This window comes from Sycon ciliatum, chromosome 9, assembly GCF_964019385.1.
Source record: "Sycon ciliatum chromosome 9, ocSycCili1.1, whole genome shotgun sequence".
Taxonomy (NCBI): domain Eukaryota; kingdom Metazoa; phylum Porifera; class Calcarea; order Leucosolenida; family Sycettidae; genus Sycon; species Sycon ciliatum.
Window position 1 is genome coordinate 23314752 of NC_088651.1, and position 24212 is coordinate 23338963.

Consider the following 24212-nt stretch of genomic DNA (forward strand, 5'->3'; position numbering starts at 1 on the left):
ACGGACATGAAACAAGTGAATGCTGTCTAAAACTCTCTGGCCATTATATATCAGCAGGGATTGGTTCGAGATCGGGCCGGCTGTATGGCTAAAAAACACGTAGGCTGCGATAGCTTCAGCGAGCCCGCGGCTCCCAGTCTAGGAATCGAGCACAGGGCACAGTGCTGGCCAAAGAAATGCAACGTCATGAGTATAATAGTGCCGGGCGCTACACAGACTTAGCACTACACATACTGATCTGTGCCCTCGAACCCGGTGTTTTTTATTCATATACATGTAGTTGGATTTCTTTTGCTAGCACTGTACATGACTGTAGTACAAAACCTCTCCGCCGCTCTGCCTCGTGTATGCAGGTGGGAAGAAGTGGGCCTGCACATATTCTCAAGAGTGCAGTCGTTATCATTGTACTCTTTATATTCTTGATGACGTGCGCGGGCTCTCAGCGTACGAAACCAGCACACTGTACAGTAGGGTGGTGACGTCATCTTGAGTACGTCCGTCAAATATTTAATTGATTGATTGATTTTATTTGGATTCGCAAGACCAAACGAGCAGGAGTGCTCAATAACGGGGTAGCGAATGGTTGAGTAAGTCAAATCTACCACTACGCACTACAATGTACAATGTACAGTGCGGGCCAAAGAAATCCAACGTCATGAGTATAATACTATTAATAGTGCCAGGCGCCGGGCGCTGCACACACTCAGCACTACACATACTTGTCGGTTATCTCGAAAGCGGCGGATTTTTCATGTTGTTAGATTTCTTTAGCTAGCACTGTACAATGCAGTACAAAACCTATCCGCATCGTGTATGCAGGTATGAAGAAGTCTGCACAGACATGTATTCCCAAGAGTACATTCATGATCATGGTACTCTTGATATTTTTGTATAAAATGCGATAAGGATAAGGAGTTCGTCAAATAATTACCTGTTTTTGTGTATAATCTTACACTTCATGAAAGCACTCTATTTTTTGTCTTTCGCTTTTATAAAAGGTAAAAAGGACCAAGAAACTACAAGTCACAATATAATATCCACTAACACCACCAGTTACTAAACAATCAGCTCCGTCGGTCAGTGTCGTGCAACGTTATCACACGAGCGGATTGTTCAGTAACTGGCGGTGATAGTGGACACTATTACTTGTAGATTCTTGGTCCTTTTTACTTTTTATAACTAATCAGTAATCCTTGGCCCTCCATCCGAGTTCAGTCTTTCGCTTTGGTTCTCTTATTACTATGGTTTCTCGTCTGTGCTAATACACCTCTTAGCTACTTAAGTACGTACTTTGTATACGTGGTGAACCAGTCGCTATGCCCGCAGATTTGATGAACCCTGCAGTGATCTGTACGCTGGTACCCACGGTTACACTCAGTGGGAGGACTAGGAGAGGAGTCGTTGTTGCATTACGTCATACCAAACTACTACTGAGAGTATAGTTTGAAACCATAAAGAAAAGCTCCACCCACACTCGCCATATGCCACCACCGGCGCCTTCTAAGCGTAGGTCAATGGTGCATGACACGTAGACAGCCTAGTCACTCTAGTACATTGTAGTGGTTTGCATGCAGTGAACGCATGCACGTAATCAACCCAGTACAAAATAATTATCCCTCCAACCCAGCCTACGTAATGGTTCTTAGATTGTACTTGCATTGATGCCAATCTCCACCGAACACCCAGCGTTGAGGTATACGTAGCCATTGCTGCTAGCAAGGAGGGAAATATCAGATCTATAGTGTATGTTTCGCCAAACAGAGTTGTTCAATTCTAGTGTGCAAGAGAAGGTTGCTTGTTTTGAAGTCTGATCAACGTGGTTCGATCTTCGGAAATTGTTTGAAAATGGCAAGTCCCATAGGTTTGGAGTGTACTGAGGGCTGGGTGTTTGCCGTTGGAGTTAAAGTTGCCCACCAGTCTGAAACAATCAAGACCAAGTTAGAGGAACGTGTCCAATCCGACGATGGCGACACGATTGTGCCTTTGCCCTATGTGAACGCCAGAACTTTGAGAAAGATCATTACTTGGTGCGAGCAGCACCAGAACGACACGCCAGTGAAAGAGGATGATGCCATGGATACCAAAGAAAGAAGTACTGACAAAATGGATGCCTGTGGCATGGAGGATTTGAGAGTTGACCTAAAAACCCTAGTTGAGCTCATCCTAGCTGCCAAGTACTTACAGATAACGGTGAGACTAATAATTGATGTATTGGTTTGAGTTGTGGGATCTTTCTCTCCTTGTGTCCATCACGATATTATTCCCATTTAGGTTCTCTCTATCTGTGTGTGTGTGTACGTGTGTCTCTCACTCTCTCACTTATCTCTCTCTCACTCTATCTCTCACTCTCTCTCTTCTCTCTCTCTCTCTCTCTCTATCTATCTATCTCTCTCTCTCTCTCTCTATCTCTCTCTATCTCTCTCTCTCCCTCTCTCTCTCTCTCTCTCTTCTCTCTCTTTCTCTCTCTCTCTCTCTCTTTCTATCTCACTCTCTCTCTCTCTCACTTTCTCTCTTCTCTCTCTCTGTCTCTCTCTCCTCTCTCTCTCTCTCTCGTCTCTCTTTCTCTCTCTCCGCCTCTCTCTGTATCTCTCTTCCGTCTCTCTCTCTTTCTGTCTCTCTCTGTCTGTCTCTCTCTATCTATTTATCTCTCCTTTTCTCTCTCTCTCTCTCTCTTTATAATAATATATACCCAATCACCAATGCTATACCAAATGTTATGTGGAAGAGGTTGGTGCGACTTTGGCGGTACTTGGGGATTGCGTGTTGCTCCCTGCATGGGAGCTCGCTCCTTGTTCAGCACCTCCATAAGCGATACTGGCTCACTCTGCTATCTGTAGTTCCCAAGGTGTTTGTTGCGTTGGAAACGGAGCGTCTCTGTAAGTTTGTATAACGCGTTGCTCTAGAGCCATAGTGCTCTAATGATGTAAGATAGCGAGAGATGCGTAATGCAGCAGCCTCCTCTTTGGCATTTGTGCACATCTATCTGTTTGTCTCCCGGTCCCTTTCTCTCTCTCTTTCTCTCCCTCTCTCTTCTCTCTTTCTCTCTCTCTTTCATTTTCCCTCTCTCTCTCTCTCTCTCTCTCTCTCTCTCTCTCTCTCTCTCTCTCTCTCTCTCTCTCTCTCTCTCTCTCTCTCTCTCTCTCTCTCTCTCTCTCTCTCTCTCTCTCTCTCTCTCTGTATGTCTCTCTGTATCTCTGTATCTCTCTTTCTTCTAATGCAGGGTCTTCTGCATGTCACCTGCAAGAAATTCCTCAACATGACTGTTGAAGAGTTAGCGAATGTTAATTCCATTGTGCTTGATGTTACTGCGAAGCAGGATGCGTACACCCGCGACTTCAACAAATTGTTTATGGTCGACCTCATCTACACTCCACGAGGGTAAGCAAGCATTCTACCAAGTAAACACATTGGCCTGCCCTGAGACAGCATCCCAGTCACTTTGATGAGTCTCAACATTGTATCCGCGCTCCCACCATCCATGTCTGACACATACTTGAAACACAATACATGATGAATTGCTACTGTTATGTGAACTCTCAATACACCCGTATGTGGTATTACCTTCCACATAGTCATTAGTCTAGCATGATGTCATAATATTTATCTCAGTTCAGTGTTTTCCGAAGACTAAAAAAATGTCTGCGCATCTTCTTTTTCTTCCTTGGGGTGTAGATACAAATAAATGTCGTGCCTGTTTTCATGATGCCAAGTTGCCACTTGGGATTGTACACCCGGTTTTTTCCCTTATTCATGCATCCGTCGGCGCGAGGGTTTTTTTCTCGGCTAGCTTGGTCCGGATAAATTAATCTGACGGTCCCAAGTGGTGTTTGTCTTGGCCTATCAGTAGCTCTCAATTGTATATTTCATCTGATTCAAAGAGAAAGGCATAGCATACCCAAGGTTCATTTCTCACCTGTATAGTTGTATTACCAGTGCAATATACTTTTCCAATGTTTGTGCTATTGTCGTTACTATTCCTGTATCCTCGTTTTCGTCATTCCAAGGTCGTAAGTTCTTTTTTCATTGTTCGCTTTATTCACGAATTCTATTGATAATTGTCACCAGAAATCTTTCTGGAATCCTTCAATTGTTGCCCTGATTGTGATACGAGTACAGTCAACTTCGCTAATAACGACTGCGGATATAACGACAATTCGCGAATAACGACAGAATTTCCATGCCCAGATCAAAGTCCCATCTTACTGTAATACTCAGTACATGGAATGAGACTCCGGGTATCAGGACACTTGGTGAATTAAGGACACTTTTCTGATGCCCCGCACGGTTGACTGTACACTACCGATACATGGATATGTTCGACCCACTCGTCTCTCTCTCGTCCGTCTCGACATGCGTAACTACCAGTTTGAGACAGGACTACCTGTCAATAGCCGGGAAAGTTGCCGTAGAGCTTTCCCCGCCTGTGCTGTCCCTGTATGGAATGCCATGCCACCCGCCGTCCTCGGCCAGCCACCTGACCGGAAACGGCTACAAAGTTTCAAAGTGTCTGTCTTCCGGCACCTCCGTGCCCAGCAATGGCACTGGGCCACTGACACTTTGTAAGATGTATGCACATCTGCCCACGCACTGCTGCATATTGCCATATGCCTCGTGCCCTGCTTACTCTTTTCTCTGGATCTGAATGTACACCCCTTACGCATTATATAATTATACTTTATTTAGTTCTCTCCCCCTCTCTTCCCCCACCCTCCCCGCTCTCTCTCTCTCTCTCATTTTTTTATTATACTTTATTTAGTTCTCTTATTTAGTTCTCTTGCTCCCCAACCCTCCCCTCTCTCTCTATTTATCTCACTCTCTCTCTCTCTAACTCTCTCTCTCTCTCCTCTCTCTCTCTCCTCTCTCTCTCTCCTCTCTCTCTCCTGTCTCTCTCCTGTCTCTCTCTCTCTCTTTCTATCTCTCTCTATCTCTCTTTCTCTCTCTATCTCTATCTCTATCTCTATCTCTCTTTCTCTGTCTATGTCTCTCTCTCTCCCTCTCTTTCTCTCTCTGCTATTGGCGCGCCTGGTTGTGATAAAACCGAGACACAAGGTCGGCAGAGCATCCCAGACCACGCCACCACTCCCCTTATTCATGAATCACACATGACGGGTTTACGTGGCTCTAGTAAAAAAATATGCACAAGGACATCCGGCGTACTGTGCAGTGCATACTGCAGCCCCTCGAAAATAGGATTATGGTCTCGACGCCTCCTGTTCAAATACCCAATGTTCATTTACCACAATATTTTATATCGCTTCAACTATGCAGTTTAAAACATGTCAAGGCGACCACTCGGACAGGGCGACCACCTGTCCCAGAAGACCACTGCAGCCAGGACCAATGGTTACTATATGTACATGACTATTGTATGTCCAATCACATGACCCTGAACCAGCAGACCACCTGGTAACAGAGACCACGTTGTTTTAGCGCGCACGTATACAGTCTGTATCGGCTATAGATTGACCGGATATAAGATTATATCGGCTACAGTGATATTGGTACGAAATATCGAAATCAAAACGTATTTTATCCAGTATAAAAAAATATCCACATAACCAATATTATCGGATGTAATGATATAATAGGATACTCTAATTGCAGAAATTTTCGGTGCTCAATATTGTCGGTATGAGGGCAAAAGGCCAGGTTAGGTGAACAGAAATTTTAGGTTCAGAGAAGCAGTTCCCTATGTGTTTATGTGTGTTAGTGCTTGTTCGGTGTATTGAAATTTTAGGTATGAAACAGATGCACCGAAAGTACCGAAAATACAAGTACACCGAAAATTTGTGAAATTACAGTATTATGATGGCAACAAAGAATCAAAACATACATAACACACTATATTATTATTATCGGCTATTGTGAGAACTTTAGAATACATGTAACAATAATATCAAATGCCCTATTTTTTACTTTCTTCACGTTGCTTATTTTTATAGTGATATACGTAAAATTGTACATAACCTATTTTTCATGGAAATGTGGGCACTATCAATTTTCCAGCATGCTCATTTGTCAAAACGCCATGCTGAAGGTATTTCCTTGCCTTTCATGTGTCGATCGAAAAAGAAAAAGGAAAATCGATCGTATCGCATATTATACATGTAGTTATGCATCGGTTATAGTGATAAAATCACGGAAATCAAAAGGGTACGCTATAGCCGATACAGACTGTACATGCAAATGAAGGCACACAACGACCAACTATGGACCATGACGTATGTTTGTCACACATAATATTGCAATACCAAAGAGAAACATAAACAAGATCACTTACTTCGTTCTGCTCCAAATGTGTCCTCCCCAGCCAGGCCGTCTCCTGCATTTCCCTAGGCGGAATGAAGCCTACGAAATGGTTTCTCTAGATTAGGAGAAGATGCTTGATATTCGCCATCTCTCCTGAGAAATGTTCAGCAAAAATTTCAAAACACACCATTGCGACATTATTTCGTTCGCTAATCTCCGCTACCGTCGTCTCCCGTGGCTAGCACTTGGCGGATTATGCCGGCATAATATTTGGCATAATCTTGGGATTTCGTCAAAACATTATGCTCCGGCATACTATACGGATTCCAACGTGTAAGGTCGGCATAATCTTTCGGTTTAGACGAACATTATGCTCAGGGTATGGCCGTGTGTGTATGCGTGGTTTCTCAATCCCCTACATGTATGTACAGCGTGAATACATGTAGTGGAACCGAGCATAATTCAGCATAATTCAGCATAATTCAGCAAAATTCAGCATATTTGTTGGCATAATTGTGGCAAAATCAAAAGCATAATTTGACGATTGGCCGGGCATAGTCCGCCAATGGCTACCCGTGGCTTCAGAAGACGTTACGAGAGATAGGAGAGAGTACAGCAGGCAGCGCATCCATCTTCAGGAAGTAGAAAGAGCAAACGGCATGGTCCTTGGTTGAAGTAAATGATGAACGTTTGATTTGTCCCAACCAAGATTTTATCACTTGGTTCGTCACGATTTTCGCTTGCCAGCTAACGTCTCCGCACTCCAGCTTTCCCTTGGTGGTGTCACGTCCCAGTACACAAAGGAGAGGACTGCTAATACTAGTACTAATAAACAGTTCACGACGCTAACAGCGTTGAATACATCACTTATTTCACTTCGTGAATACAATAACACTGAACTGAAAATGACACAATTCTGCAGTGATCGACCTTCTCTCTCACGGAGCTAAGCAGAATGTGCGTCATCACCTGTAGTCGCCATGGAAACGCAATCAGAAAATCGGCGATATGGCAAGTTAGTTTGCATTATCGTACGGAGGCAAGTGATATACCATCGGAACCAATATTATTGTCCTTCGTCTGAGCCCTACTTGAAAAATCGATGCACTTCCCCTTTTACAAACAAGGATGCAAAGCGCAGTACCTAGTGGGAGCGCGCGTAGAAAAGTGCAAAGCACGTCGTGCCGGGAGCATTACTACAAAGTCTTGTACATGTACATGACAACACACACACAATCGGCGAGGAAAGTACATAATTATTGCGCTACAACAGTGATACAAGCATAACTTCAGTCTAGCACCTACAAGTACAGTGAGGTGTGTAAAACCACGCGCCACTCGGGGTAAATAACAGTAATAATTATGACATTGTATGCATGCAGAACGCACAGGTCAGTATCTTACCATCCATGCATGATGCTGTAGGTAACTGAGGAAGAAGGATTATGTAGACCCTGGTAGAATGTGGCGTGGCATAAAAGTGGCAGCCTACGTAGGTGAAGTCATGCATTGTCCACACACATGTGCCGAGTGTATCACCCAGAACGCCTGCTAGAAGCTACTAATACGGCCGCATAAGTGGGGTTATAGCATACATCAGAGACATTACCATTGGAAGCAACAGCCTTCTCCGGTTTTCAAGCCCTTGGTTGTGAGTGTGACCGCCCTGGAGGAGGATCCCAGAGGCCACCAACATCAGGGAGCGATCCCCGGAAAACAACAACAACAGGGGCTGGGACCTGCTGAAGCTCCACCTATGCAGCCATGTTATTGCCTTCTAGCTCTCACTAGGTACCGCACTTTGCTTCCTTGTTTTGTACTGCTGGTTTTTTTCATGCCCACTTCATTCCTGATGATGGTGATGAAGACCAAAACGTGGAAGCGATACTTCTAATGCTTTTGTGTGAAGATCAGTGCTCTCTTCATTGTAGGCAGGTTGGATGCAAACTATTCAAATTTCTCATTAATTTTTGGTGTTCAAAAATCGACCTCCGAAGGACATTTGGTGGAAACCAGTTACTTGCAGAACCTTATTGATATAGGTGTGGGATTTTGGAAAAGAGGCCATTAGACGGATCAGCACATTATTCAATACGATATGACTCATTTCATGCGAGCATGCCCCACTGGGGATGTGTCACAAATTGTAACTTTTGTCAAAGCATGTTTGCATATCACCTCTGGAACATAGAACATGACTAATGATTAATATCTAGCATAATTGTTCTGTAGAGGCGTGCTCCTGCCTCGGCACACGCCCAAATCACACAAACAACCTGTAAACGTCTCAATTAGTCACCTGAGGAATAATCGTCTCTTTGTTAGTAAAAAAGCGGTTTTATACAGTAAGTAGAATAACACGTGCAAATGTTGGCCGTGAACAATAAAGGCTAGAAGTAATTGCATAAGGTGTGCAACTGATAGGGGCGCACAAGCTGTGCATTGATAGGCGCGCACAAGCTGTGCAGTGATAGGCGCGCACAAGCTGTGCAGAGATAGGCGCGCACAAGCTGTGCAGTGATAGGCGCGAACAAGCTGTGCAGTGATAGGCGCGCACAACCTGTGCAGTGATCAAGGTGATAGGCGTGCACAAGCTGTGCAGTGCAGTGATAGGCTTGCACAAGCTGTGCAGTGATAGGCGCGCACAAGCTGTACAGTGTAATGATAGGCGCGCAACAGCTGTGCAGTGATAGACGCGCACAAGCTGTGCAGTGCAGTGATAGGCGCGCACAAGCTGTGCAGTGATAGACGCGCACAAGCTGTACAGTGCAATGATAGGCGCGCACAAGCTGTGCAGTGCTAGACGCGCACAAGCTGTGCAGTGATAGGCGGGCACATACATGTAGGTGTGCAGCAATGGACTGACTAATTATTCACTTGTCCTGTCTTTATAAATAACATGTTATTGCATATGTTCTTGGTTTAGTTTTTGGCCTTTTTCGTGCTTTGGAGTTGATAACATTTTCCTCACTATCGAATAAGACCTGCAGGCTGCTGCTGCTCTCCGTTCTAAAAAACAAAACAAAAAAAACAAAAACAAAACAAAAAACAAAAAAATATAGGTGTGCAGTAATAGGAAGGCAGAATAAGGTGTAATGGTTACACCATCCCCCCCCCCCCCCCCTCCTCTCGATTGTGCAAAACACAATAGAATGAAATACTTAAGAACACAAGTGGAACAATGTTTCTTCCGGACTCGTTCTTGAGAAAATTCTCTGGGTCCCAGGTTGTCTCATCAACTTAACCACAACTCGGGTGTGCCTTTGCATTATCGGCGATCCAAAATTTCCTCCACAATGTACCCTGTGTTGCCGTCCAAATCAGTTGTGGGCGGCTGGCGGCGACCAGGAATTGCGTTCACTTCCTATGGTTTCAGCGTGGTCACATTGAACTCAGTGTGGCAGCGTAAGGTTCTCGGCAGGTTTAGACGATATGCATTGTCATTACCTGACTGGGTGAGATGAGACCCATTAGCTGACTGGGTGACTGGGTGACTCCGTGACAGGGTGACTGGGTAAGTGGGTGACTTTGTAGCTGGGTAACTGGGTAACTGGGTGACTGGGTAACTGGGTGATTGGGTTGAGCAAGCATCCTTTGTTCCGGCGGTCATGTAAGCCAGTGGTGGAATGGGTCCAGCGCCAACAGCACTGTATAAACGCATTGCTCATCTGTTGGCTGAGAAGAGGAGTGAGCACTACTCTCATGCTATGGCATTTGTTAGATGCAGGATTTCCTTCAGTCTTCTGAAATCCTGTATGATGTGCATTCGCGGTTGTAGGCGTATAAATTTTAGTTTGAAGTTTGCACCCTCCTGTGGAGCCCACGCGGCTTTGGCAGTGGGGAGGCTCGCTTGCCAACGTAATCGTCGGAGACCATCGTGAACAATGGACTGACTAATTATTCACTTGTTCCGTCTTTCTAAATAACATGTTATTGCACATGTTCTTGGTTTAGTTTTTTGGCCTTTTTCGTGCTTTGGAAAATAAACTGGGTAACTGGGTAACTAGGTGACTGGCTAACTGGGTGACTGGGTAACTGGGTAACGGGGTGACTGGGTAACAGGGTGACTCATAGCGTCGAGTACGTAACTAACAGCGACGCAGGTTAGAGCTGACTGTATGGCCGTTGACAAGGTTTTCAAATGGTCACGAGTTATCTGTTCTCGGACATCACCCCGTTGGTGAACAGCAGCGCTCTTGAGTGCTTGGCCAACTCAGGAATCTGAAGGCTTGGACCGTATACCTTAGCAAGCGCATCTCTTAGTGACGGCCAGTCAGGAAAGGTTTCAGCTTCCAGGGAAGAGATGAGCCAAAGGCGAGCGTTGCCTACAAGGAAACTAGCGGCATAGTTCACTTTTCTATCCGAACTGCCTAATTCCAGGGACTTGAGAGCCAATTCGATAGCGAAAGACCACACCTTGAACCAGTTTGCCTCACCACCGAACACTTGAGGCTCCTTCGTACAAGGCCGACTTCTCGACGGTGGCCGATTATGGTTGATCACGGCTCCGATACCCTTCCAAGGAGTCACAGGTACTGTTGTTAGCTTTGGACCGTTGGCTAATAGCTTATTAACTCGCAGCAGCTGCCGAATAGCGGTGAAAACCAGTAAATTGAGTAACAGGAACGACAATGCAGCAGGCGTCAGAAGGAAGATACATGCATGAAACTTACCAGAAAATTTACCGAATTCTGCCTATTTTTCTGCCGACATTATCCGCCGGTGCCTAGCCGGCGCACGGCACGCAAAAAAGCTTCGATCACACAAATCGAGATTTGTTCACTATTATTTTGCAATTTTCCTGAACTTTGCTGCTAGTTAAATTCGAGTCACTCAGGGAAGGAAGTACTTGCTGTTTGGAGTGACAAGGGTTGCCAGTGACAATTTATTATCAAAAAGGTACTGCGCTGTTTGGCATACTGACCGTCTGGAGCTCTGCCTGGTGTTGTAGCTGGAGGAGGCGCTTTCCGTCGTGGGTAAGGAAATTGGCTATGTTGCAACGTGGTGACGCGACAATTTTCAAATTTATTTATTCTCCGAAAACGTCGAGAGCGTTTTACAAGACATATCTTTTTTTTTTTTAATGTTTCTTTGAATTCGGATAGGTCAACAGTACAGAAGTACAACTACAAAGAGTACCGAATAGAAGGCCCCGAGAACGGGAAACCAAAAAAAAAAAAACAAAAAAAAAACAGCAACATCAAGTTACTGATTATGCACATGGCTTGAAAGCAAATCACAACAATGATTAAGAGTTAAGCTGTCTTTTAGCCAAATAGCCAATTTGACGCGGAAATCTGCGATAGTAGTGCAGGACTTCAGGTCGTCTGGTAAATAATTCCAAACAAGAGCCGATTTACTTGAAAAGGACAGAAAGCCAGACATAGATCTAAAGCGATTGATACTCATGTTATGATTTGTAGAGCCGCGAGTAGTTCGGGTAGACGTACAGATGGGAAAGAGGGACTGCAAGCAAACAGCCGGCTTAATACAGTAACAGTGGAAAATGAACACAAGGAACAAAAATACTGATCGATATTGGAAAGAGGAAACATTGAGGTGGTGAAGAAGTGGCGTGATATTAGCTTGGGGTGATGCGCCACAAGCAACTCGTACAGCGCGCCGGTGGAGTGAGGCTAGCTTGTTTCTATTTTAAGCAGATATATACGAAAAGGTATACAGGGAGAGCATATTCTAGATCAGGCTGAATAACACCGACAACGAAAGTACGGCGGGCAAACAGGTTCATCTGGCGGAAAGATCGACGCAGTACACCGATCTTCCGTGAGGCTTTCCGGACGACATTGTTAATGTGTTGGTCAAAGGACAGCTTATTGTCAACAACGCCTCCCAAGCATCTGGTGCTTTCCACTTCCCCTAGCGTAACATTTGACATGGTGATTTGCAGTTGTTGCCTTTGTTGTTGTTGCTGACTCCCTGTGGCACGTTTGGGATGGATTTGCATGACAACGGTTTTGTCGGTATTTATCTGCATACCAATGGAGCCAAGGTGGTTGTTTAGTATCTCCAGTGCCGATGACAACATGGCTTCGGAACGCGCCTTCGACGGATCACTAGAGTAGACTGTCTTGTCATCTGCGAACATCAGTAATTTTGAACCCACTGTCTCCGCAAGCCGGGGAAGGTCCCTCAGGTAGACATTAAAGAGGGTAGGGCCTAAAATACTTCCCTGAGGAACTCCTCGAGACACTGCAAGACTTAAAGACTGGCTGGCTTGCGTGACGACACGCTGAGATCTCCCGGCAAGGTACGACGCAAACCAACGCAGGGCGCTTGCATGAACACCCATGCCATGGAGCGCAACGAGTAACTGTTGATGCTGGACGCGATCAAACGCCTTGCTGAGATCGACAAAGGCTACACTGGTAGTCTCTCCGCGATCCTGGGCCAGTTTCCAATCATTTACAGCAAGTGTGAGCAGTTGTGTCGTGGAACGAGCTGGTCGGAACTCAAATTGGTGATCGTGGAGGTGATTTTCGATGGTCAAACTGTCTCTTAACTGATTTAGAACCAGGCGTTCCAGACTCTTAGCCAGAATCGACGTGAGTGACACAGGACGATAGTTCGAAGGAGAAGTAGGATCGCCCATACGGGATTTCAATATCGGCGTGTCATTAGCCAACTTGAATTGTGTCGGGAACACAGCAGTGCACAAAGAGGTATTAAATATCAGGGTGAGGGAGAAGGCGATGACTGGTGCAACGGCCTTCAGGATGCTCGGGAGGAGACCATCTGGCCCAGGCGCTTTCGTACCGTCGAGTTTCTGAAGGTGCCGAAGTACCTCATCCTCAGAAATAGGGCGAAACTCGTGCAAGTCACACGATCTTGAGGTACCACTTGGAACAACATAAGCCGGGTTCGGATCTGACACAATACTATGGAAATACCTGTTCAAGGTATCTGCCTGGACGAGAGGCTCAGTTCTTGGGTTTGTGCGCAGGGTGACTGAGTTGATGGTGCTACAAAGACGCCTAGGATCTCGCCGGTAATCGTCACAGATGGAGCACAAGTGGGCATTTCGCAGTTGGCGATAAAGGTTATTGCATTTGCTGCGCAAAACTTTGAACTCCTTCTGTAGAACCGTACTACTGCAGTCAGACGAGCGGTACTTTCTGTAGACGGTTTTACGTCGCCTAATGAGAGCTAGTAATTCCGGTGTCATGAATGGGCACTTCTTCCTTTTTCCAGGGGATTGTCTCCGTGATATTATGTAGGGTGCAACCACATCCAAGGCGTCTTCAAATTTTCCTTGCCACTCTTCTAGCATTACATCGACCGACGGGGACGAGAAGGATCCGAGATCAGAAATTGACAATAAATGAGAGAGATCAGAGGCAGAGGCCTTACTGTAGTCACGGCGGCGGCTTCGATATATTTGTCCTTGTGTTGGAATTGACTTCGGAAAAATAATACTGGTGTGAACAAACTCATGATCGGTGAACTCACAGGAGTGAACGCTTCCGTGCTCAACACAATCCATGTTCGTTAGTACACAGTCGAGAAGTGTTTTAGATGTAGGTGTGATCCTTGTAGGGTGCGTAATCATATTCTTCAGATCAAGGGGAAGTAGCAGGTATGTGTTCAAATTGTCAAAATGATGCGTTTGAGGGGACAAGAAATCAATATTTAAGTCGCCCATCAGAATGAGATCTTCGCCCTGAATGTCATACATGACTTGCTGTAAAGATTGCCAAAAAGCCGCCGGTGCGGACGGTGGCCTGTAGAGACAGCCAATGAGGAATGATTCACCTGCTTCTCGTTTTTTGGAACGCAACCAAACCATTTCCAGGTCGATGTGCTGAATCAACATCCGCTTAAACCCAAGTTGCAACCTGCTGTAAATCACTACACCGCCGCGCTTTTGGCAAGGTGTTCCATTTGTACAGGAGCAGTTGTAATTGCACTTTCTGTCGAGATGGTGCATTGAGAACCCCCGGATGTCGACTTCTGAGTCCGAGATGCTGTTGTCGAGCCATGTTTCTGACACTTCTAAAATGTCTAAGTTATGGACCCAGACAAGCTTGGACAACACGAAAAGATTATTTCGCAAACTACAAATATTAATATGACCAATAGATATAGAAGAATAGGGAAGGGTGTGATGAACTTGCGTGGGGCACAAAGGGTTGGGCAAGAGGATTTAGATTTGATCTGACTTCAGTCATTGTTTCTCGTCTGTTGAGTAGCGACGCTGGTCTACACTGCCTGAAGTGCGATCATCATCGGATTTGAATCTCCAGGGTCGGGCAGAGACGTTTGACGGCCAGAAGTCGGGTTTGCTGACTGTATCCATGTTCTTTGCGTCTATCAGCACATGTGCAAAAGCGGTGCCAAAGTATTTGGATTCTGAAATGTTGCATGATACGACCTCAACGTCCCGATCCCTGCACCAATGTACGATTCCATCTGCTTGGCAGCCAGGATTAATCCCTCCCATATCTTGAGCATGCATTTCACGCCCGTTTCCTTGGTGACACGCTGAACGCAGTTTTGTACCTAGTGTGGTGGAGGCCTAACTACAGTTGCGCTAGGTACAATCCGTCCCTAAGTTGCTTATGAAGTTATGTGGCGCCCTGAGCAGAGCCCTTGACGACCTAGAAGTGGCACTAATGAGGCTGGACGTGAACAATACACATCATGTACAGATAGAGGGATATTCCCGAAACTGGTCGAGAGCGTTGCATTTATGTCGGATTACACCTAGCGCCACTGTAAAAAAAAAAATCACGGTTCGCGTGAAACTCGGCCAAAGGCCCAGTTTTCCGCATCCGCAGGAACGCCACCACCCTCTTGGATCAAGGCGCAGATGCAGCTCCTAAGCGGTGGGAGGTGAGTAGATCAGACCCACCACAAAGTTGCCAAAGACCGAAATCCCATTCACTGCATCCATGTTTCCCTCGTGCCAGGCCACGAGTTCCCAATTAACTGTGGGTCGCAGAACGGCTGGAAAAATTCCTTCCGCCTCCAAGCAGGACTTGAACCTGGTACCCTCTGTTTCTCAATCATGGTCTTAGACCATCCCACTATGCCTGCCTGCCTGTAGATGCCACATACTACACACTCCAGGAACAAAATTTCTCCCTAAATACGATGATAACTGAAGTAGTATTGCCTTTTCCACCCGGCCCCTGTCACATAACAACTCAAACAACTTGGTATAGTTTCTGACTTCTCATGCAAACGGAAAGAGAGCAGGAGGAGAAAGACGAAAACAAGACTTGATGAAAAGCCAACGGAAAAAGACACGAAGAAACAACAAAGAACAAGCAGTAATATAGAGCCTTATAATCTACACGACCAACCAAGGAGCAATACGTACAGAACACATGACCAAGACAACCAGACCACGAACAAATCACACGTGATCCTCAATACCAGTTCAAACTAGCACTGTGCATGTACAGCATTCACTTGACAGTCAATCTAACACAAGACGGAAGCAGATTCTCACGCTCGGACAACGCGTACAGGTGCATGCACCACACACCATAAACGTCACACATCACGCCATACCCAAACATACACTTGGAAGAGATGGCATCAGATACTGGACTCCACGATACAACAACCAAATACAAGCCTTTCGGCACATGCCCCTACAAATAGCGCTACTCGAGCGTAGTGAGCACAGTGTCCACTGATTGACGACCATGTTTGCTGACATAGGTTTGCGGAAGGCATTCGACAAAAGAAATCTCTGACCGGAAACAGGCCATCCTACTGGAAAAGAGCCCATTCACTTCCGCTTGTCTGACAGGACGTCGAAAACTCATGTCAGGAACGAGGGCTGCATGCCTATTTGTCTTCGCACCATGCATTCTCCTTGCGGATCTCCTCCTCTTCATCGGAAGAGAAGTCGTTTACGATGTTGAATTTCTTCCTGATCTCCTCGGAAGTCTTGCCTTTGATCATATTAGCGACAGTCTTGCAAGTGGCATACAAAAGTCCCTACAGTGGACAGAAATAAAGAGAGTGAGGGAGAGAGAGAGAGACAGAGACAGAGAGAGAGAGAGACAGAGAGAGAGAGAGACAGAAAGAGACAGAGAGAGACAGAGAGAGACAGAGAAAGACAGAGAGGGACAGAGAGGGACAGAGAGAGACAGAGAGAGACAGAGAGAGACAGAGAGAGAGACAGAGAGAGACAGAGAGAGGGACGGAGAAAGAGAGATTGAGAAGAAAGAGAGACCGATCGAGAGAGATAATGAGATTGATAGTCGGAGAGATGAAACAGTAGAAGGATAGAGGAAGGCAAAGAGTGAAAGAAAGAGAGACAGAGAGAAAGTGCATACCCTATCACAACCCTGATTTGAAAATGAAACTACAAGTGCATATCCATGGCAACAACACTCAGCCGGTTGCAGACAGAACCCAACAACACAATACATTGTATCAAAGTACTCGCTGGACAAGAATCACGATTCAGCATACTAGTATACGAAACGACATACAGCATCTACCAATTGTCTCACCTTTATGTCCAAGTAATTCGCCGCTTCGAGGAGCTCAAAGAGCATTTTTTGGTCTACTTTCAAAAATTCTTTATCCCAGCTGTCAATGTTATCCGTTCTACTTTCACTTCCATCTAGGGGATCTTCCCCTTCCACTGAATTTTCGTTCTGGTAGTGCGTGCACCATTCTATCACCTTTCGCAAAGTCGCGCCATTTACAGGGGGCAACGGCACAGGCTCGTCATCATCAGCGATATCGCCCGTGTCCTGTAACATGGCCTTGAGTAAATTGGATTGGCAGGCGACCTTGACCTCCACGTCGAATACCTCGCCGTCGTTACTCACTAACTTCAGTATAGCTGCCATCTCCGATTAAAATCTGAAAATCGAACACTTTCTCTTAGACACTAGAACGGATCAAAGCGGTTTGGCAAACAAATAGGTCTGACTTTACACTGAAAGGACAAACGCCAATTTGAAAATCTGAACTGTAAAGGACATGAAACAAGTGAATGTTGTCTGAAACGCTCTGGCCTATATATCAGCAGGGATTGTTTCGAGATGGGGCGCGCGCAAGCTGTGCAGTGATAGGCGCGCACAAGCTGTGCAGAGCTAGAGGCGTGCACAAGCTGTGCGGTGATAGGTGCGCACAAGCTGTGCAGTGATAAGCGTGCACAAGTCGTGCAGTGATAGGCGCGCACAAGCTGTGAAGTGATAGGCGCGCACAAGCTGTGCATGCAGTGATAGGCGCGCACAAGCTGTGCAGTGCAGTGATAGGCGCGCACAAGCTGTGCAGTGGTAGGCGCGCACAAGCTGTGCAGTGATAGGCGCGCACAAACTGTGCAGTGATAGGCGCGCACAAGCTGTGCAGTGATAGGCGCGCACAAGCTGTGTAGTGATAGGCGCGCACAAGCTGTGCAGCGATAGGCGGGCACATAGGGGTGCAGTGATAGGAAGGCAGAAGAAGGTGTAATGGTTACACTATCCCCCTCCTCTTGATTGTGCAAAACACAATAGGATGAAATACTTAAGGGTGCAGCCTACCCTTAAATTTCATATGGCATTCAATTGACCGTAACTTTGGTGTGTCTCTATGGATTTGAGTGAAATGTGGACCACACACTCCTGCCACTATACTGGCCGTCAGGACATGATTTACAAGTTCTTGCGCCTCAGTGACAGGCTTTCCAGGCCGGAAAAACTCAAATTTCCGGCATAGTGCCACGGTGTGCGAACAACCCAGGAGCCAATTATTATTGATATTATTATTATTATCCTGTGTGGATCCACAGGAAGTGTGAGCTACGAAGTCTGAAGAAAATGTTGAACAGTCTCTGCTGGGATGACGACTACACCATAGCTCTGTGGTTAGAGCATCGCTAGCTACAAGCGAGGGTCCCTGGTTTGAGTCCTGGTGGTGACAGTCAAATTTTTCTTCAGACTTTTCCCGTTTGTCTCTTTCCCTCAAACTAGTGAAGATTATTATTAATATCATTATTATTATATCTGGTTCGAGTCCTGGTGGTGACAGTCAAATTTTTTCTTCAGACTTTTCCCGTTTGTCTCTTTCCCTCAAAACCAGTTAATTATTATTTATTTTTTTCTGTAGTTATATTGTTGTTTTGTTCACAGGAGTCTCATAACCCTGAAGATGCCCTCTTGGGCGAAAATTTGGAAAGGAGTTTGAAGTTTGGTTTTGGGAGATTTGGAGAGACTTTATTTTTTTTGTAGCCAAGGACTTTGTGCCGCCGTGGGCGGTGAAAGAAAATTAGAAAATATTAATTATTATTTTATTTTATTTTTATATATTTTATAAAAAAATAAAAAAATAAAAAAAGCCAACCACAGAATTAGATATTGGGAATAGAGTCAGACACAACAACAACCGAAATCAGTACACCAAAAATCTGTCCTACAAAATACAAAGGAACAAGAAAAACAAGAAAGACGAAGTACAAAGAATCCCCAAAAAAGAGGGGAGAACGGGATGAAAGAGGACCGGAGAGCGGCAAACCCCAGGAGGACTTAGCGTCACGTAGTGGCGGGAATGCGGGCCTCCACAGAAACAGCATCCACATCCGCCGCCAGACCAGGTGCACGGAATGCACGGCGACTCCCACGAACCATCAGAACGGAGTCGCGGACAAGGCTGAAAGCCAGGTCCGTCCGCAGCTTTCCCATCACGAGGGGACAAGGCTGCGAGAGCTTGGTGGAGAGCTTCGTTCCGAGCAGCTTCAGGAACCGGGTGGCCTCCTTCGCCAGGGCACCAGCAGAAGACAGGACGATCGGGGTGAACGACGCGTGCTCAACTTCCCGGATCCGGGCACCGTATGCCGACTGCTTCTGACGCTCCTGCCATTGGAACACCTCAGCCAGCGGGCGAGATCGGTACGACTGTGCGTTGGGATAGAACACCCTTACATCAAAAATGCATCAGTCTGTACCGACCAAACCCCCTGGCCTTGATGTCCGGTCTGGCGTCGTCCGCAGTGAGCACTGAGCAGGGCAGGACCATGGTCAAACGTGCGGACCGTCGGAAGAGGTTGCAGCGGTGGCTCCAGCTGCACATCCTCAGACACTTGAGAGAGAAGTTGGCCCAGGTAGTTGCGGACATGGTTGTACCGGTTGATGGGATAGCCGCCCAACTTGCAGATCATTGCGTGGTCAATGGTGAACGGCCGGCCGCATGGACACTCGGTAGGTGAATCGTGGATGGTGAGACCATACCGAATGCATAGGGCATCAACGAAGGACCGCCGGTCGAGGGAGTATCCATGCTCGCGAACAGGAAGACAGGTCAGCCATGCACCTGTTCCCTTGGCCTGGAGGTGCTCCAGAAGCATTGGTGGTAGGGCCTCTGGACCAGCTGTCTGCAGGACGGTCTTGGTAGTCACAGACTGGGCTTGCTTGGCAGCAACCTTGGCGGCGCAATTGGCTGCTGGGTCTACGCTGTAGAGGGAGGACTGGTCCGCGATAAGTTGCTGGAGACTGCTCGTGATGGACAGAGATGCTGTCCGCTGTTGCGGGGCAGCCTCAACTGGATTGAGCACTGCAAGACCACCATGACGCACAGGCAGAGCAAGGAGGCTGCGTAGAGGGGCAGGGACGACTGGCACACCCAATAGAGCTGGCAACAAGACGGAGCGAAGAGAGGACTCGAGAGGCTCTAAGACGTCTGGTGCACAGCTCGACACGCGCATCAGGAATGTCCAGCGGTGATGGTACCCAAAGACCAGTGCGGCATACACGGCTTGGGGCTCGGCCTCGGCCACGTTCGCCAGCTCACGCATCTCAGATGCCCAAGCCTCCACTCGAGCATTGCAAAATGTTGTCTTGAAGGCTTGCAAGCCCAGAGGAGCACCCAGGTAGGGGCGGCCCTCAGTGGTGATGTGGACATCGGTGTCGGCGAATGCAGCGTTGGCAGCATCGAGATGCTCGGGCTTGACAACCAGCCAAGTCTTGGCAGCGTTTGGATAGTAGCCGAATGCTGGGCCAAGTTGACAGATCCCACCAGGTGCGAAGGCGCTGCAGCAGGCCAGCGGCTCCCGCGTCATCGGCATACCATAGCTGGATGGTCGAGGCGTCCGGTCGAGCAGCGGACGCACCGACGCCGGCTGGTCTCTCTGGTGATTCGCGGTCATGCACCGTGCCAGCTGGAGAGTCGTCCATAAGGGCGGTGGCGAGGGTAGTGACGAGTGGCGTCATGGCAATAGCGTAGAGGGGCATGGCTAGTGGGCAGCCTTGCGTGGTGCCTTCAGCAGACCAGATGACCGTACCGCTGACGTGGAGAGGTACTGTGCTGCGGTAAAAGTTTTTCGAAGTTGTTGCTATTGATGGACATAGTAGATGGATGTTGTGGAGCATAGCTGCACGGTTCAGGGAGTTGAACGCGTTGGTAGCATCGACCAGGAGTGCTCCCTCTGTGTTGCTGCTGTCAAAGTGGCGACACAGGGCATGTGCACCGGCCTCCGCCCCCCCCCCTCCTGCCCAGCACAGGTTATTATTATTATTATTCTCAATTCATGGCTTACATGGTGTCAACCAATATTATGAAGGAGGGCTACCAGCCATGGCATAAAAGAACAAGAAGGCAAAAATGCACACGCAAAATATGGGAAGTTAAATGAAAATGAAATAAAAGTAAATCAATCCAAAACCAAAATCAATTATAAAAATCAATCCAAAACCCAAATGAATTGTACAGGTAGCATATGTGATTTACTTTGGAGCTTGAAGTTATACACAAAGAGAATGAAAATCAATGATTAGTAAATGAAGATCGACGTACGTGTATATATTTCAAGCTTTAAAACGCTTTGAGGCTGTTGCTGGACCTTAATTGCTGAGGAAGAGAATCCCATAATTGGTATGCTAGGAATACAGGCGATTTGCTCATGGAATTGTTTCTTGCAAGCGGGAAACGAAGCGAGTTCCGGCTTGTTGAGGATTCATTGAACCAGTTCAAGGAATGCTGCACATGCTGAGGGGCAGTGATAAGTTTGATTTTGTGAAAGTATACGCAGGAGGATCTGTCAATGTAATGTTTCAGAGGAAATGTACAGCAATTTTCATAGAAAACGGCTATGTTGGTCTCGGGCGGCAAACGAAGTATTGCCCAGAGAATCCGTCGATGCACAATCTCCAGCTTTGCAAAGAGGCCATTACCAGCGCCACACCACACCATACAGCAATACAAGAAAATAGGCAGAACGTATGTATGATAAAAAGGTCTTTCGGTATTCTGGTGAAATGTGGGGGAGATGGCCATAAAGAATACCGACGACTGAGCTTGACCGCTTTTCCAGATTCTGGAAATGGTGGGACCAGCCCAATTTGCTATCAAGTGTAACGCCAAGGTGCTTGTGACGAGAGGTTATAGGTATCGGGGTAGGATCATTGGGGAAATGGAAAATAAAAGTTTGAAGATGTGCAACATCTGATGACGCGTTGGGGACGACACACATGATCTCGGTCTTGGCGGAGTTCGGCCGGCGGGATGACGACAGCAGCTTCCCAGGCAGTTGGAAAAATACCGGTGAAGAAAGACAGATTGAATAGCAGACTCAAAGGAAGCGATATCGACAGGCCAATCAATTTCAGCATTGACGTGTAGTTTTATGCATAATCTATTTTTGTGCCTCCCTTACTCCTCGTGACGATCTGGTACTTCTGTTACATGTAGTTGTGTCTGGCAGGGTTCTAAACACCTCAATTCCACGCTATTTTTCTAGTGTAAAAAAGTGACGGTCAGTGTAAGTCGCAGAATGTGGTCCATTGAATTTTTTGTTCCGTTTCTGGAGAGGAGTATGTGTGCGAGGCTAAGCGATTTTTCAGGGAGCGATTCCAGGAGTATGACAGAGAAGCCAGAGTCTGTGCACCGCTAGAAGGCCTCGGGAGAGCACTACGCATTGCACCGACCACTACAACATCCATCCACAGCGCCATTCTTTCCCTTCACATTAACATCCATACTCGCAACAGAAGTGTCCCCGGAACCGCCGCATAAGGGAGGCAATCGACATATCCAGACGCCATCCGAAGGTAAAGAAGGAAAGGAGGGTGCAATTTCAACGTGTATGGTGTAGTTTCGTTCCACTTTGTGCTGTATGATATAGGTCCACCTCACTTGTTTTTCTCGTTAATCCAGATCATGGCTCCGGCTTAGAATTGGATTGAGATTTTGCAGCGAAGAGACCACTTGATTTGCATATGGTGATTTTAAGGTTTTTCACAGTTCATATAATATGAATATTATGTTCTTTGTGAACTCGAATGGCGAGCCAATTTCATTATAATTTTATACTTGTAAAAATGTAATGTTCTTGTTCTTAACTAAACCAAACAAAATTTCAGATATTATGGATGTACATGAGTGTACAAGTATTGTGAATGCAGAAAAATGGCAGTGGTGATGAGATCAAAACAAGCTCACAACCTCCGCAATTCCCGTTTGAATCTGACCCCACAATTCATCTGGCGCGCATTCCTCATTGTACTGGTCCCGAAACAAGCTGAAACGATTCTCAGTCACCACTGAATACTTTTCCGAGACTGTGCATGCTAGCTATATAATAATATTATATTATCTTTTTTGGTTTTGCCCATAGATGGGACTGGTACCGCAAAATAACATAACTGATCCAGAGCGCTGGTCTCGCAAATTTGGCAGTATTTCAGTTATATGCTATTCAGACTACGGCCAACTGTGACCACGTTTGTACCAATCAAACGTATTTAATCAGCGATTCTGCAGACAATTTTGAAACCGGACTGCCTCACCATGGAAATTCCATTTCACACGTGATTTTGGTCGCTGTCTGAATCACCTATAAGCGTAACTGCAGTTAGCGCTATTGAGCTGTGCAAGCATTAAGCAGCTTACCAAGTCACCAAATATCTCAGGTACCCGTCTCCAGTTTTGCTATCAGCAAATGTACGTTCCTACAGTCAAATCTTTGGCCAAAGAGTCAAATTGTCACGTATGGCCGGCGCATCACTGTTTTCCTTTATTCTTCCCAAGTTCTATACACCGTAAATTTGCGTTCAACTTACATGTATTGTAAAATGTAGATATCCAGTTCTATGTCAGTTACCTCCAAATGTACAAACATGAGTGCTGGTCTAAATTTCATGTTTTAAGTAGTTGTTCCCCCGAGCCAGCCCTGACGCTGGGGTTGTTGTACAGGTGATAATTCTTGCAATTTCACTGATGAGCAGTGCCATCCAAAGAGCAGTTATTAACCGTCACGCCCATGCCTTGGACTTGGAGGAGTATACTAGTATGTTCTGCACTCCTTCTGCTACAGTCAGTGCGTCGCTAGCACACGATCACAACTGTACTTTACTGCACTCCACGACAGCAATGTTACACATATAATTATTATGATAGTACATTGACATGTACATGTCCTGTACCTGGTAACTTCCTACGCCACACAACTGTTCTTAATAATAAATGACTGGCTGAAGTTTGTTTGTTCAGTTTATTTTAATTATTAAAAAAATTGATTTGAAGTTTTTTTGGTTTGGGTTTGAAATTCACTATTTTACACATGCATTTTCTGATTTCTTCTTCAGTGTATGATTTATTGCATTTAAAACAATTGTGTTAATTTGACTGTAAAAGAGGCCCTACTGGCTGAAGGTGCTACTTCAAATTACACAACTCGCCAGTCCACAGCCATAGTTTATGGTACCCGGGTATCCACACAGGTTTGCCAGTCTTGCGCATAGTGTAGACCGCGATCAATACAAGGAAACAGTTATAATGCCGATAACAAGAAATCGCACTGTCCTGAACTGCCATTCGATGAATTGACCGACTGAAATGTGTCCAACGGATAATGTCATGCGCCTTACTGACCGGATGCCGCAGTGGACACTGGCGGACATCGCTGAGAACTTGGTTTGCGCCTACAGGAACTGTGACCAAGAATGACAAAACACGCACTGTTATGTAGCGAAGTTACTCCTACTGATGTGTACCTTTGTGTG

The 24212-nt window shown here is 46.2% G+C and overlaps 3 protein-coding genes across 3 annotated transcripts; 1 reads left to right on the forward strand and 2 right to left on the reverse strand.

Moving 5' to 3' along the window:
• The first annotated feature begins 1845 nt into the window (after window positions 1-1845).
• Window positions 1846-3382, forward strand: LOC135824362 (S-phase kinase-associated protein 1-like). Its single transcript, XM_065337095.1, has 2 exons — window positions 1846-2190; window positions 3221-3382. The coding sequence occupies exons 1-2, from the start codon at window positions 1846-1848 to the stop codon at window positions 3380-3382; spliced, it is 507 nt and encodes a 168-aa protein (XP_065193167.1).
• Window positions 3383-9219: 5837 nt separating this feature from the next.
• Window positions 9220-14194, reverse strand: LOC135824363 (uncharacterized). Its single transcript, XM_065337096.1, has 2 exons — window positions 12374-14194; window positions 9220-9258 (listed from the first exon to the last, which is right to left on the reverse strand). The coding sequence occupies exons 1-2, from the start codon at window positions 14192-14194 to the stop codon at window positions 9220-9222; spliced, it is 1860 nt and encodes a 619-aa protein (XP_065193168.1).
• Window positions 14195-15426: 1232 nt separating this feature from the next.
• LOC135824593 (S-phase kinase-associated protein 1-like) lies at window positions 15427-17235 on the reverse strand. The gene is made up of 2 exons (XM_065337327.1): window positions 16740-17235; window positions 15427-16218 (listed from the first exon to the last, which is right to left on the reverse strand). The coding sequence occupies exons 1-2, from the start codon at window positions 17082-17084 to the stop codon at window positions 16066-16068; spliced, it is 498 nt and encodes a 165-aa protein (XP_065193399.1). The 5' UTR covers window positions 17085-17235; the 3' UTR covers window positions 15427-16065.
• Between the last annotated feature and the right edge of the window lie 6977 nt (window positions 17236-24212).

Coding starts and splice junctions, on each gene's coding strand:
- LOC135824362 (XM_065337095.1), top strand. CDS start 1,846: ATGGCAAGTCCCATAGGTTTGGAGTGTACTGAGGGCTGGGTGTTTGCC. Junction 2,191..3,220: donor CCAAGTACTTACAGATAACG/GTGAGACTAATA, acceptor CTTCTAATGCAG/GGTCTTCTGCATGTCACCTG.
- LOC135824593 (XM_065337327.1), bottom strand. CDS start 17,084: ATGGCAGCTATACTGAAGTTAGTGAGTAACGACGGCGAGGTATTCGAC. Junction 16,219..16,739: donor CGAATTACTTGGACATAAAG/GTGAGACAATTG, acceptor TGTCCACTGTAG/GGACTTTTGTATGCCACTTG.
- LOC135824363 (XM_065337096.1), bottom strand. CDS start 14,194: ATGCACCATCTCGACAGAAAGTGCAATTACAACTGCTCCTGTACAAAT. Junction 9,259..12,373: donor TTCCCCGGCTTGCGGAGACA/GTGGGTTCAAAA, acceptor TTTGTTTTTTAG/AACGGAGAGCAGCAGCAGCC.